Below are 16,724 nucleotides of genomic sequence, written 5' to 3'. Positions count from 1 at the left end.
GAAAGATAGTTAAGACCCAGAGGTTAGGATGCCTGCTGTTGAGGGTCTTCTAAAGCTAACAAAAAAAGATGCACTGATGAAATCTCAATAAATAAGGCATCACTAATCACAGTATCACTTGACATACTTGTGAAGACGGGAAACTTCAAAAGCCCCCCACCCCACAGATGATTAATTGCTATAGGGAATTAATGGCTGCTATGAGAAAGAAAATCAGTTTTCTACAGGAATGAGCTACTTTATAGTTTATCCAATCCCAAGTAGTCAACCATAAACATAAAAACATAAGAGCATTATTAAACAAACCCCATATGCATATGCATATATATGTACTAGTAACAAATAAAATTTGTAAAGGTGTGGAGAGGGACACAAGATTTGCAGCAAAGAGAAGAGGTACAAATGATGTTCCTGTCTTGAAAAATATATTAGAAATTAAACAGAGATAGACATCTAAGTACTCATATATAAAATTCTCAAAATATAAAAACATTAAATTTAAAAATAATTACTTTTGTCTCCTTGTGTATCTGTCTTCTTTAAGGATTGTTGACAGTTTAGTTTTTGTGGTGCTCCTCTCTCTAAATGTTCCAATCATTCAAATATCATTTGTCATTTGTTTATCACAGGACAAGTGCCACATGAGCTAGGGACACAATTCATAAAGTAGGCTGGTTCCTAACCTCAGTGGGACTTAATTCATTAGCACAAGACACACATTAATAATGTGAGTATTAAAATGGCTAAGTTATGAACTAGTATGTGTATATACAAAGATGTGGAAATAAGTGTGTATATACATTCAGCTCTCCACATCCAAGTTCAGCATCTGTGGTCTGAAAAACCGGTGGGTTGAAAACAGTCCCAAAAGAAAGAGCTGAGGATATGGGTCAGTCAGTAAAGTTGCCAACATAAGGGCCTGAGGATGATCTTCAACACCTATGTAAAAAAGCTACATGTGATGCATGCATATGTAAGACCAGCCCAGGGGACACAGAGACAGCAGAGTACCAGAGGTATGTCTGGAAGTCAGTACAGCCAATGTTAGGGTAAAGGTTAGGGTTAGGGTTAGGGTTAGGGTTGGGTTAGGGTTAGGTCCACGTTCAGTGCAAGTTCCTGTCTTGAAAAATATATTAGAAATTAAACTGAGATAGACATTTAAGTCAACTTCTGCCATACACACACAATACACATGCACACATGAGATATAAACACATAGCACAATTAAAAGGAATTTCATCTAAACATATACACACAAAAGAATGCAGTAATTTAAAAGATTTGCGTCCACACCAACCTCGGTTTCCTTTTTAGTTTTCTCTGAATAATACAATTTAGCAATTTTTTTACATAAAACATATATTAGTTATTGTAAGTAAGTAAGTAACACAGAGACTTCATTAAGTATATGGGAAAATTTATTATAGGCCATGTGCAAGTACTGCATTTCAGATAGGAGGCTTAAGCATCCATGGATTTTGAAATACACATGATGTCTTAGAATCATTCCTCTGAGGACTGTGGAATGATTTAAAGAAAACCTTACATCCTTTTAGAGGCCCACCATAATTCAATGGCTATGTATTTTGAATAAATGAGCTACCAGCTAACATATATATTGAAAAGGTGAGCCACAATATTCAAAAAGTAGTATTACTCTTATATTTCAAATCAATAAATAAAACTATGTTTTATAGAATGAAAATTTACATTCCTCTAAACAGTGTGAGGACAGTATTTTCTGTGTGTTTTGGCAGCATGTCTGTGCATCAAGTGTGTGCCTGGTACACATGGAGGCATAAAAGGAGCTAGTTCTATGAACTGTTGTTAGTTGGTATGGTAACTGTGGGAACTGAATCCAGGTCCTCTGGGAGAACAGCCTGTGCTGAGCCATCTCTCCAGCCCCTAAGAGAATCATTTAGTGTTTAATTGTAAAAAAACTATAGCATTTCTGGAATACATGCGAGAAATTTTAGGTTTTGTTTTTTAAGATTTATTCTAAGTGGAGTGGTGGTGGTGCACACCTTTGATCCCAACACTGGGGAGGCAGAGGCAGGTGGATCTCTGTGAATTTAAGGCCAGCATGATTGACAGAGTGGGTTCTAGGACAGTCAGGGCTATGACACAGAGAAACCCTGTCTGAGGAGAGAGACAAAAACAAACAAAAGGATTTGTTTTAATTTTATATGTATGAATTGAGCAGTCTTCATCCCTACATGCATGTCTGCTCTCCATGTGCAGTGCCCACAGAAGCCAGAAAAGAGCACCGTATCTTATGGACCTGTAGTCATAAAGTTATTAGCACCCATGTGGATGCTAAGAACTCAACCAGAGCTTCTGCAAGAGCATCAAATGCTCTTAGCTGCTGAGACATCTAACCAGCTCAGAAAAATGTTTATTTTTGCCCTAAATTTTAGTCTAGTAAAACTTGACTAATAATTACAAGAGGATAAAGGAAAGAGCTCAATAACAGAGTGTTCAACCCACAAAGAAAATAAAAACAAAAATCAGATAAAACAAAAGCAGATGGAAATGGCAAGTACACACACAACTTTAAAAGAGAAATACCCATCAAGTAAACCATGATTCAACTTGAAAAAAAAAAAAAAGTAAGAAATGTATTTATTATTCTTAATATATGTACTTTGATGTGCCAACCCCCACACATCTGCTCAGTTAGAACTGTTACCCTGCATGCTCTTTAGGAGTCCCTGTACTCCACACCCATGCCTGTGAACACAAAGGTAACAAAGTTTTCTTCAACAGCCTGTAGGCTCACAAAATTGAACCTGCTCTTTTATCTGCCTGTGCTCATTTAGCCCACCAAGCAGTCTTTATTAAAGCTGCGACATCAGGCAGTCAAAGTTCATTAATACCATTTATATAATCTCTGCAATTTCAATTAACTCAGCAAGACATTCTACTACATGATAACAGTCTCATTAATTCAATAAAATCCCATAACTATTAACAATATGGTCGATGTTAAACGGGGTGTCACCTAGTACAAAATAATAGCTTTAACAGCTTGTGATGAAACTGAAGGCTTTTTCCCCTTAAATTTGATACTGCTAAATATGCAGTCATTCTTCAGCAAGGTATTATTTCTCCGTAAGAATTTAACACGTAGAGGGGGTAATCAAGTCTTTTAAAGTGAAACCCAGGTATGTCAACACTTTTATATTCACTAATTGATAGGTTTGTTTTAACTTATCTAGAAATAGTATCTTCCATAATCCTATCTAGTCTTGCCTATAAATACACTGGTCTACATACATCAAATGATTGAATATGATGATACATTATTTTCTCTGTGCAGAAATTGTTTCCATTATTATAGACTTCTTTGATTTAGTTTTGTCTTTTTCTAAAGGGAACTGAAGACAGAGACTGAAGAAGACACTAGAAGATGGAAAGACCATTCCCCCCATGATCATGAACTAGTGGAATTGATATTATAAAAATGACCATCCAATCAAAAGTAATTTATAGATTCAATGTAATCTTTATCAAAATACCCATAAATCATAAAATTCAAACAGAAGCATAAAAAACCCATAGCCAAAGTAATCCTGAACAAAGCAATGTGAGAAAACCTGTGTTAGATTTCAAGCCATACTATGACAGTATAGTATATACTGTTACAGTAAATGAAAATAGTGTGGCATAGCACAAAATTAGACCTGGAGATCAAGAGGACAAGTAGAAGACCCAAACAGGAGCACTGCAACCTGGGTCCTCTTCATTTTGAGACACTAAATGGGAAAGAACTATGGCAAGTTTTAATATATAAGACACATATCTCAGACTATCACTGAGATAATACAGATATTTTGAAAGAAGAAACATTTGTATTTAAAATTTTCCACTGAAAAACATACTATTTTTCTACTTGTTTATTTATCACTTTATTATCAAATATATCTGCAGATATTTGAATGAGATACATGCATATTTTCCATTTAAATTCTAAATGGCTACTGATGGGAAGTAACTAATATGGACATAAGCGATGGAGTCAAGCCTTGCTTGTGAGCAGTAACAAAGACAGTTTTTAATACACTGGAATCTGGCTCTGCCAGATTAAAAACTTGTAAAGTTTATTTCTGCATCAATATTCCTTTCGCCATAGTTATTTTCTATACAAGCTACAACTTGTATAGCTACATCAACTAGATGTAACTTTTGATTGTTCTGAATTTAGTTTGAATTCTTATATATATATACTTAGTAAATGAAAATCCTCAAGTATATATATGTGTACAGTACAATATAATAAACTTAAATAAGAAATGTATATGTATTTATATATTAAATTATTTATATTTCAAAAAATTAAAATGATCTAGTAATCTTTAGTAATGAAATGAGTCAAAAGGCAGGGGCACAAGAATTTAGTTAAGAATCTTTAAAACTTAAAACAAATTGCAGAACCTTTCTCAAATTCTACTAAGGGTACACTTCAGAGGCACAGAACACTTGATTACTTTTAACATGATGTCACATACTAATAACTGCTATACTTAGAAACAACACTTATTCCAGGCCATGGTGGTGTACGCCTTTAATCCCAGCACTCAGGAGGCACAGGCAGGCAGATCTCTGTGAGTTCAAGGCCAGTCTGGTCTACAGAGTGAGTTCCAGGACAACCTCCCATGCCACAAAGAAATCCTGTCTCGGAAAACAACAAGAAGAACAACAAGAACAAAACAAAATAGAAAAAGAAACAATATTTACAAATAACTCTGAAAAGTTTTATTACTAAAGTAGCTGCAAAGATGGGGTTCATTTATGAGCTCCACAAGTGTACAGGGAAGAGCAGACACCACAGGGGACATCCTGTCTCACAAAGAGGAACGCGTGTTTCAGTGTGCACTCTGGGTCTCTCCATCTGGCAAGCAGTGCTGCTTTAACATTGTGATAGCACTCTGGATAGAACAAAGGGCGCATTATTGTCCTGTCATCTGTGGAGCTGTATGGATACCCTCAGTCAATGGGTGCCACCTGTAAGGTATTTTCATTACCTGTTTATAAAGCAACTGCTCATTTTCTCTCGCATAACAGAACAGAACATCTGTAAGAATTTTTCTCACATTTTCTTGCTGGAAAAACTGCATTTCAGGGAATCTGAAAAGAAAAAAAAAAAAAAATGAACACATATTGAATCTAACTAGGAGTCCCAGTAACATCCCCAGACTCCCATCTCTAAAAGGTTTCAAGATCTGTAGAGTATTTCACCTCAGTTCTGATCAGCTATGACAAGAATTAAACAGGGGCAATAAAGGGAGAGAAATCCATTAAATTCCACAGGCACAAGACACCCTTCAACAGATAAACATTTCATTTTTTATATATGTCATGTAGGAATTATAGTGAGAAGTTAATTTGTTTTTAGCCTGTTTGTAGGGGGTTGTGTATCTTTCAGAACTGCCTGGTCTTACTAACTAGCCTAGATTAGGGTGGAAACAGTGATCCTCCTGTCTCAGTTCCGCGGGTACTATAATTACAGGTGTATGTTACCATGTCCAATCACCCCACTTGGTATTTTGAAAATATGTCATTGTCACTATTTTTCTTGGTATCAGGATTTCAACTGTATATTACAGTACCATCAGTGTCATCAGATTAAAATGTAGAATTAAATGGAACACACATAAGTAAGCCTTGACTAAATGTCTCTGTATAAAACACTGCACAGGGTTCTTTGATATACTGTCACATAGAAAAGGTGGGTGGATAATCTGCTTGAGAAGAGTTCAAGAAGTCATCAGAGATGGACGGTGTAAAACTGAAACAAACCAATGAGCAATGCGCTACAATGTAAGGGCTGGAGGCAGGTCACTGAGAAGTGCCAACTGGGTTCAGTCAACAATTTGTGAAGAAGAACACGGAACATTAGTGTGAAAGGCAACTAAGCGAGACAGAAGGGTAAGAAGGCAAAGGAGGCCGTCAGCGGATCAAACAGAGTAAGTGGAATTGAGAAGAGAAAAGGAAATAGTAGCAGATGGGGCCATGGCTTTGGTAGAGGAGAACAGGTGGGACAAGTTTAGAAAGAGGTGTAACCGAGTTTATAACTGAGTAACACAATTCAGCAAATCCTCATTATTTATTAGAGAGGTGGTAAAGACTATAGGCAAGACTAAGCCTGAAGGGTGCATCAGGAAAAGGATGTGAAGAAATGAAAAACTCACAAATCCAAGTAGAAAAGCCTGTGCTAAAATTCATATTGTCAAATTTCCAGCTGAAGCAAGGATGGCTTAGCGCAGCAGAGTTGTTTATCTTCTGAATAAGAGGAGAAGAGCATGGAGGACAGGCTGTCACCACTACCTAGAGCCTAGAGGACAGGCTGTCACCACTACCTAGAGCCTGGAGGACAGGCTGTCACCACTATCTAGAGCCTAGAGGACAGGCTGTCACCACTACCTAGAGCCTAGAGGACAGGCTGTCACCACTACCTAGAGCCTGGAGGGCTGCCTACCTGGAGCCTAGAGGACAGGCTGTCACCACTACCGGGGCCCCGCGGGGGGCGCCCCCCCCCGGGGCCCCCGGGGGGGGCCCCCGGGCGGGGGGGGGGCGCCACCACCCCCGGGGGCGGGGGGGGGGGGCCGCCCCCCCCCCCGGGCCGGGGGGGCGGGCTGCCCCCACCACCTGGCGCCTAGAGGACAGGCTGTCACCACTACCTAGAGCCTGGAGGACAGGCTGTCACCACTACCTAGAGCCTGGAGGACAGGCTGTCACCACTACCTGGAGCATGGACACAGAAGGCATTAATGAAATGGCTAGTACTCTTCAGTAGTCTTTAAAGACAAGTAACATCTGAGTACTCCGTTTTACTGGAGCTTACTGCTTTCTTTTGGAGACCGTGGCTGTGCTGTGCTTCATAGGCATCATATGCTTACAGCTGAACTGTGTTAAGCGTCAAGGAGGAGTAATTTTTCAGATCCTATTTCTTATATAATTGAAGCAATTTCTTCTGAGTTTGTGTGACTTTTCTTAAATTTCCTTTGATGTGCAGGTGTGCCTAGACTCAGGTTTTGGTGTTCTACCTTAGCAGCAAGGGAACCTCTTTGAGGTCCGGGAAGCAACAAGAATATGTGGAAGGTGAACTCACATCTGTGCACAAACCTTACTGGGGCAACCGTCCAGGTGCCCCATCTCCCCATTTGACCTGCAGCCAGCAATCAGGATAAAGGATCGATACTCGATATACACGATTAACGAAGTACACTGCTACTCTTAGAAAACTGCTACTGTTAGAGAAACATCCATTAAGGGAAGACTAGAACGCTACATTTTAGTGAGGAAATCTCTGTGCCTGTCCCCTTGCTTGTGACTTAATCTTATTTCAGTTGTTAAAGTAGATGCAGGAAAAATTTGAATCAGTGGGCTCAACAATTTTGAATACTACTTTTTTGGTTATTACTTGGAAATGTTCTATGCACACTGACAAAAGTAAGTACTGTTGGGGTGTTGTAATACAATGATCATAGAAAAACAATGAAAACTGTTATACTTTGCCTCATGTCTATGAATTATGTATATAGTGTTTGCCATCTAAATATGAAAAATTAAATTACATTGTATACAATTCATGGTTTCATTGAAAGGCATACTAATCACTTGGGAGATTAAAAGTGAGAGAGCCACAAGAATTAAAATTCAGATAGAGAATTTGAATTGTTCATTTTTAGTAAAAATCAACCAACTGAAAATGCGTTAGGCAGCAGCATGCACACTTCTGCTCTCCAATGTTCATGCGCCCATTCATGACACTTCATGTTACCCTATATATTTTATTTTTTTAAGAAGTATAACTTGCTGAAACCACAGCATGGAGTAACTGAGGAAGGTATTACAGGAGAATTCGAAAAGGAAACACTAGTACGTACTCTTTCATAAATTAGAAAAAGAAATGATCTTCACATGAGGAACCTAGAGAAATTAGTAATGGCCAGTACATGTGGGCAGTCAGCACAGCAGCAGCACTCGGCCCCTTTATCGCTGTGGTTAAAAGGAAGCCTGAGAAATGCACTCCCAGGAAAAGGTTTGTGATATGAGATTCACAGGAAGAAGAACTAAGTTCAGAATGTTGACCTACAAGAAATACTTGCCGTACAATCAATACACAAGCCGAGAGACACTGTATTTATAGGAACAGACAGAGGAGAGCAGGCACAGAGAGAGACTCTTCTAGGAATAGGCATTATCACCTTCTGTGGAAAGCTCTAAAATTCAGGACAGCCTCTAGCTCTTCTGTCCTGAAAATTCCAGATATCCATGCAGATTAGTTCAGATTTGGGATGGGTAAAATAGTTTCAAAATCAGTGTGGTTCGGCAACCCATGCCAGAAAAATGTTCCTGATTGAGAGAGAGAGAAAAAAAAAAAAAAAAAAAAAAAAAACCCAAAATTGAAACAAAAAATCAAGTAGGAAAATAGGAGGGAAGAAAATCCACAATATAAATAGGAGCAGAGACAAATTTATTTATTTATTTATTTATTTATTTATTTATTTAGGTTTTTCGAGACGGGGTTTCTCTAAGTAGTTTTGGAGCCTCTCTTGGCAACTGCTCTGTAGACCAGGCTGGCCTTGAACTCACCAGAGATCAGACTGCCTCTCTTCCCAAGTGCTGGGATTAAAGGCATGTGCCACCACTGTCTGGCAACAAATTTAATTATTATATAAATGAAAAACATCACTTTTATACTTGGCCAGAAAATTAAAATAGAATTGTTTGACATTTTTGTAATACTACTCAAAGAAATCTATATGATTAATGCAATCCTCATATGAACCCCCCATGTCATTTATGACAGGCATAAGAAATCACATATACAAGCCCAGGAGGGCTGAAGACAGCCACAGGCCTGCCTTTGGCAGGTGTCTCCATGGAGAACAGGTGTATGGTGGACAAATGGGAGAGAGTGGGGTGGTTTGAGCACCGTGGAGGAAAGCAGAGCTGCAGATGCCTGGCTGGTGAGGAGCAGGCTGCTATGGGTGGCCTACGCTGCCACAGGCAGCGGGGGTGTGGGGGAGTGTGGGGGAAAAGTGACGTCCAGGCCTGAGCTGTGACTGAAGGCCATGTCTGGGTCTGTGGTACTACCCAGCTGGGGTCTGTGTTTGTGTCTGTGGCCCATGTTACTATGGGGGCCATAGGAGAGCTGGCCCTGATGGCCTGGGCACAGGAGAACTTGTCCCACCCTTTGCTGGCTGCCACAGTGGGAGAGCTGGCCACAACCATCTACGCCCCCCTACCCCAAGCTGCTGTAATGTGAGAGCTGGCCCTGAACACAGTAGAGCTGGATGCACCCCTCACCATGAACATGGGAGAGATGGCCCTGATCCTCACAGGAGGGGGACAGTCCTGGTAGCCCCTGACTGAAAAACTCAGCCACCACCCAGGGCTTTGAGTTTCCCACTCTGATATTTACCCCATCTATGACCTGCAAGAGCATGTAAAGTGACGGTCCTGTGGGACCAGGCCACAGGACCTCCATGACTAAACTCAGGACAACAGCGTGTGGGACCAGGCCACAGGACCCCCATGACTAAACTCAGGGCAACAGCGTGTGGGACCAGGCCACAGGACCCCCATGACTAAACTCAGGGCAACAGCGTGTGGGACCAGGCCACAGGACCCCCATGACTAAACTCAGGGCAACAGCGTGTGGGACCATGACCACAGGACCTCCATGACTAAACTCAGGGCAACACAGGCTTGCTGAGTGAAGTTTTGGTGAGCGTCCAGTACTGATGATGTATCAGAAGCCTGGAACCAGACCAATAACTCATTGCAATGAACATTACAGGTACAAGTGTTTGGGTACTGTGTGACACACTGTCATTCCCAAGGCCACTATGACAAATGATGTGATGGAGAGGCAGGGAAGATGGAAAAGTGAAATGTTTTTCTTTTCTTTCCTTTTTTTAAAGCAACTTTCTTTTGTGGGAGCTACAAGGGTAAATGAGGGTATTAAAAGATTGAAATGAGTGGGATGGGAGTATACAATCTGAAATTTCCAGAGTCAATAAAAATTATTAAATAAAACAGAAAGAAACCTATTTAGCCACAGACTAATCAAAATAGACAAGATGATCATGAGCAAACACTACATTTATCACACCAGATGACTTCAGACTCTATTACAAAGCAACAGTAATTAAATCAGTATAGTCTTTTGGCTTTTGATAATGACATAAAGAATTCACAAAGGGAAAAGAAATAGTCTTTTGCGGGGTGGTATTGGTACACGCCTTTAATCCCAGAACTCTGGAGGCAGAAGCAGGAAGATCTCTGTGAGTTTGAGGCTAGCCTAGTCTTCACAGTGGGTTCTAGGACGGACAGCCAGGGCCTCACATGGAAAAGCTGTCTCAAAAAACAAAAACATAAAAAACAAACAAAACAGAAAAAAGGAAGAAAGAATAGCTGTCACTTATTAAAGAGTATTGAGAACATTGGACATCTGTAGGAAAAGATTAAAACTGGGCCCTGAGATAAAATAACAGCAAAAATAAACAAACAAACAAACAAACAAACAAACAAAACAAAAAACCTTCTAAAAATGTTTTAAAATGACCAAATTTTAACACAAAACTGAAACTACTGGAAGAAATTGTAGAAGAAAGCTTATACTGGCCTGGGAAATGAATGTGCTTAGATTTGACTCTTAAAGATCAGACTGCTAGACATTTCTCTAAAGAAGACACAGTGGCTAACAGACATGAAGTATTCCATACTTCTAAACAGTCAGAGATCTACAAGTCAATGAGATATGACTTCACATCTGACAGAATGGATAACCTAAAAAGACAAACGTTTGAAGCATTAGTGAGGATGTGCAAATGGACCCCAGTGAGGATGTAAATTAATACTGCCATTATAGAAGACGGCATGAAGGACCCTCAAATATAAAATAAAATCAGAATATCCACTTCTTCATACTGGCAGTAAGATCTGACATGTCAAAGAAATGTCTGTACTCCTAACGCCAACAACGTACCAAGTGATCACCTCAAATGGATGGAAGATTGAGATGGAATGTACTATGCATATACAATATACCTTTCAACACAAAACAGGAAGAAATTCCACTCGTTATAAAAAATATGCATGGAAATGGAAAACAGGCTAAGGAAAATAAGCTATAAACAGAAAGGCAAAATCTACGTTTTCACTTATATGTGCAATCTAAATTAATGGAACTCAAAGGTTATGGCCTGGAGATGTAGTTCAAAAAATGCCATTAAACAAAACAAAACAAAACTCTGTGTGTGTTTGTAGTTACACGCAATCAGTGCTAGTGCCCACAGAGGACAAAGGCATGGGGTCCCCTGGAGCTGGACTTATAGAGGTGCGGGGAATTAAAGTCATGTCCTCTAGAAGAACAGCTAGTGGTTTTGCTGCTAAGCCATCACTCCAGTACCCAGTACTCAAATTCCTAAATTGCATATGATCACACCAATGAATGTGGCTCATCCAAAAAAACTAAAAGAACAAACAAACAAAACAAAAACACAAACAAACAAACAAAAACCCAGACAAAAGTAAAAGGTTTCTGAACATGTGATTAGCAAAAGTTAATTCAAAATAAATACCACAATGAATTCAAAGTGTTTCTGGCAATACTTGGCAATGTATCAAAAGTCTTCACTATAGACAGATATCTAGATTATCTTAAGTCAATACTTTTCATAGAACAAAGATACAAACAAATACTTCCTAAGAAAGAAAAGGGTTAAGAAATGAGTAAAAATGAGGAAGGGCTTTGTCCCCGAATTATAGTACATAATTAGGTAATTAGAAGTATTAAAACAGACAACGCATTGGGCCCAGATGAATTAGTGAAGATGTAAGTATTCAATAAGATGCCCCAGGGGAAAAAATAAAGCCCCTGGTAAGGGTTTATGGTCATGAAGCAGGACAAAGAAGCACAGAAGGACTTGAAGGAAAAATAACTGGTGTTATACCCATATTTCAAAAACAGAAAATCAAATTTAAACACTCATCCGAACCTGAAAATGAGCTGATGAAAACTCCCCAGTTTACCATTAACCACCCTAACAACTCTAATACCTTACTGGGGTTTACTGTTTATGAACAACAGTCTAACACAGAATGAAAGCCCATATATTAGAAGACAGGAATTTGAGGGAGAGTGGAGAAGAGCATACAGGAGGACTGGAAGGGAAGAAAGGAAGGGAGAAATGTAGTCAAATTAACAAACTAACAAAAAACGTGATCAGTGAAAAGTCTCGAGGTCTGAAAGCAAGATGTGTTTAAAACAATGTTGAGATGTCTTCAGGATCTGGAAGGCAAGAATGCTCTTCAGGAGAATGCTGGTGAAGAACTAAAGGTATCAAAGAGACTGGTAAAGACAACCCAGGAGCAGCTACAAACCAGCAAGGGCTCAGGGACAATACGAAAACAGTGTAAGAAAAAGGAGGGGAAGGTTCACTACAATGCAAGACAGATACTCTGACACACTGGTGCCTCTGGTCACACTGGAACAGTAAACACAATGCCACGCTGGGTGACCTTGCTGAGGAGAATCCAGGCTCAGTACTGAAGAGTCATCTCCTGGCTCTCCTTATCAAAGGTAGAGTGAACAAAGATAAAGCAAAGGGAAGAACTGGAAAGCATGCCTGTGTGTGTACTACAAGAAGCGGTTGACTTTAGAAAGCTTCCCATTCTCAGCCTCTCCAATCAGCAGCACATGGTAACATTATGGCACTGTTTCTTGGCAAAATAAAATCTAGGACACAGACGGAAAATAAAGATTGAAGATGAAACCAGAAGCTTGACTGAGAAACCCTTTTGTAAGAGCTAAAATAAAGCTACAGAAAATTCTTCAATCACGGAAAACAACAACAGCAACAAAACAAACAAACAAAAAGAAAAAAAGAAAAGGAAAAAAAAGGCCCTCCACCCGCCAGTGCTTTAGCAGGGAGGCTACAGGGCTGAACTGTATCTAACAACCTCTCACAGCTGTTACTTGGTCTAAAATGTCAAAAATTCATAGTTGAGAAACACTGAACTGGAAATACAGATTTTAATTGTTACTACTTTCTAAATAAACTGCAATATGCAGAATCATTTATGTTCTGTCCAATTTGTTTCCTATGTGTGTTGTACACTGAAAGTGCTCAGTAAACGTCTCGTGCTCAGTAAATGTCTCTGAAACTGAAGAAGATTTGTAGGAATTAAGTAGATGGCTGACCACACATATATGCCCTCCATGGAGACTGCAAAGATACCTAAGAATTTTGGAGCTTAGAAAAAACTGGAGCACAACTGTAATCTGTACATAGTTTCAGGTGATAATTCACAATAAAATGTGGGTACAGAAAAGAAGAAGCAGTCGTTATTAGAATGTTCACCTTCTAAAACAACTGTAGGTCATAGTAATTTACCAAAAAGTAATTTGCAGCAGGGAATCTCTTTGATCTTAATAAAAACTTGAAGTAAGCTTTTGGTGAGAGGGGGAGCTAAAAGATCAGAGAGGCAGAGCGGCAGTAAGTATGGCCATCCTACCAAAGGCAATCTACAGATCCAATGCAATCTCCATCAAAATTCCAACACAATTCTTAACACCTCTTGAAAGGACAATTCTCAGCTTCATACACAAACAAAAAACAAAACAAAACAAAACAAACAAACCCAGGATAGTTACAACAATCCTGAAATGTGAAAGAATGGTTGAAGGTGTTACATTCTTTACTTCAAGCTGTACAACAGAGCTATAGAAATAACAACATTTATTTGCAGGGAAACAGAAATGTGAATCAATGGAATAAAACATAAGTACACACAACCATGGATATCTGATTTCTCTAATAAAGAATCCAGACAGAAATACACACTGGAATAAAGATGGCATCTTCAACATATGGTATTGGTCAAACCGGAAGTCTGCATGTAAAAGAATCCAAACAGATACATTATTTATCACCATGTACAAAACTCAACTCCAAATGGATCAAAGACCTCAAGATAAAACCAGAACACTGAACTGGAGAGAAGAGAAAGTGGAGAATAGTTCTGACCTCATTAGGACAGGAAAAACAAAACAAAGTAAAAAAAAAAAAAATCTTTCTGAACAGAAAGCATAGGCACTAAAATCAACAATTAGCAAATGGAATCTCACCAAACTGAAAAATTTCTGAATGACAAGGAATACAGCTGTAGCCTGGAAGGGAAAAGATCTTTACCAACTATACACATTCAATAGGGGGATGGCATCTAAAATTTACAAAGAACTCTAAAAACAAGATATCAAGAAAACAACCTAACTTAAGAAATGGGACACAAACAGACCTAAACAGAGAATTCTTCAAAGAGAAATCTCAAATGGCTAAGAAACACTTAATTGTTCAACATCCTTTAGAATCAGGAAAACGCAAATCAAAGCTACTTGAAGATTCTGTCTTCATCTGTCAGAATGGTTAAGATCAATCAAAGTGACAGCTCATGCTGGCAATGATGTGGAGTCAGGGGAACACTCCTTCCATTGCTGGGGAGTATGCAAACTTGTACAGCCACTATGGAAATCAGTATGGTGGTTCTTAGGAAGATGGGAACCAATCTCCCTCAAGGTCTGACTATACCACTATAGGCACATAGCCAAAGGATGCTTCATCCTCCCACAGAGACATTGGCTCATTAATGTTCATTGATGCTCTATTCACAATAGCCAGAAAATGGAAATAAAGTAGATGTTCCTCAGTAAAATAATGGATTCCGAAAATGTGGTATATTTACACAATGAAGTCTTACTTAGGCATGAAAAAATTAAATCATGAAATTGGCAGGTAAATGGAAAGAACTAGAAAATGAAAAACCAACTTGAGCGAGGTCCAAAAAGACAAATGTAATATGTATTTGCCTTTATGTAGACATTAGCTGTTATAACCAAGTTATAATGTGTAGAACCGCAAAGGTAAGGTACAGAGTAAGGGACTAGGGTAGATAGACAGCCCTCCTTAGGACAGGTAAACAAAACAGATAGTTAATGATGCCTGGGAGTTCTGAAATACGAGAAGTGGAGAAGGGGAAAGGAGGCAGGGGCAGAGAGAGACAGCTGAAATTAAGAGCTATTTGAGGATACTATGGAAACAATACAATAGAAACTTCATAAAATATATACATAGATGAATTTGACCTAAATGACTTTGCCAAAAAATAAGAAGACACAGTCCCAAATGAACATCTCTTGTCACCAAATGACGCTTCCAATGCTGGGACTAGGTTACATCCAACCATGCGAATCCCACAAACAACCCAGGCTGTTGCCAAGACAGGGAGGCTACTGTCTACAAAATGACAACAAGGTCATATGGATGGAGACAACACCTGCACAACTCACTGAACATGGATTGGTCTAGCTGGTACCTACTTAGAGTCTTCAACCCTACCATAATAATCTTTGGTACAGGAGGGCACCCTGTAAACTACCAAAAGAGAAGTGCCAAGCCAAACACAAATTGTTTGATTGACAACGGTGGCCTGTCTGCAAGATATGCTAGTGCAATGGTGGCGCAACGGTTGTAGGAGTAACCAAGCAGTATCTGATTTGACAGAGGGTCCATTCCATAAGAATGACTCCATACCCAAAACCGTCCTGAGACTAGCCTAAGGACCTAGGACATACCAGATACTACTGTTGAAAAAGTATACATATAGCAAATGTCACCATCAGAGAAACTTCCTCCTGCAGCAGATGGGAATAAAGACAGAGGCCCACAGCCAGGCAGCAGGCAGAGAGTGAGAGACCTTGGAACATGCAGCCTTAAATGGGATGTCTCCATCAAATCTTTCCCTCAGGGATCAGAAAACCCTTCTGAAGAGGAGGTGGAAATACAGTAAGAGCCAGGGGAGAAGCACACACCATGAAAAAATAACAACACCATCAGAGCTCACATGAACCCTGGAGACCAGACCGAGGCAGAATGCACGGGTCTGCACTGGATCCTCCGCATATAAACCATGGCTTCCATTTTAGTGTTTTATGGGATTCCTGATTGTGTAAACAAGTGGGTCTCTGTTTCTTGGGCCTTCTCCTGGGCTCTATGCCTTCTGTTAGCTTTGTTCGGTTCCAACGTGTTAGTTTTTATTTTAATTATTATCTCTTATGAGGAAGGGATGGACCTGGGTGGAAGGAGAGGTATGGAGAAACTGCTAAGAGCAGAGGGAGGGGAAACTGTAATCATGTAATCATGATATATCATTTGGGGGGAAAACCATCTATTTCAATAAGAGGAAGAAAAACAACAGCAGAATGGCAACACACTTATTTCTAAGTTAGGTATGCAACAACAATGATAATTTCAGCTTTTACCTTAAATGTGAAATGAGAAGAACTGTGGGCCATTGGACAGAGGAACTGTTTTTTCTATCCCTGAAAATCTGTTTTCTCCCCCTCTTTAATATTTAAAAACACACACACAGGTTGCTGACAACTCGTGGAGAGCGGCTTGTGTTGTAGTTTTCACTTTCTCGGCTGTGAACAAGTGCATATGTGAGGGCTGGTCGTGAATGCACAAGCGTGTACTTTGTCTGCATTAAATAAAATCACAACCCGAAGCACATCTCTTCATTCATGTGTGCCTGCAGTCCACCTCAAGGAGACAGAAAATATAAATACAAGCTGCTATTTTGGTGTGATCACATGAATATGGCAGCTTGTATTTTTTTCCCCTGTAACATTTTAACACTGGGCAGATTGTCTG

The 16,724-nt window shown here is 39.5% G+C and overlaps 1 protein-coding gene across 1 annotated transcript in view; it reads right to left on the bottom strand.

The window, feature by feature from the left end:
* Positions 1–16,724, bottom strand: part of Tbc1d5 (TBC1 domain family member 5) — a 247,774-nt gene that overhangs the window by 158,533 nt on the left and 72,517 nt on the right. Inside the window, exon 7 of the mRNA XM_051204190.1 lies at positions 5,025–5,127. Within this exon, the coding sequence (XP_051060147.1) occupies positions 5,025–5,127 (103 nt within the window). The remainder of the gene's footprint in view (positions 1–5,024; positions 5,128–16,724) is intronic.

Source organism: Phodopus roborovskii, unplaced genomic scaffold (assembly GCF_943737965.1).
Source record: "Phodopus roborovskii unplaced genomic scaffold, PHOROB, whole genome shotgun sequence".
Classification (NCBI taxonomy): domain Eukaryota; kingdom Metazoa; phylum Chordata; class Mammalia; order Rodentia; family Cricetidae; genus Phodopus; species Phodopus roborovskii.
The sequence above is the reverse complement of the archived record's forward strand: the minus strand, read 5'-3'. Positions and strand labels throughout refer to the sequence as shown.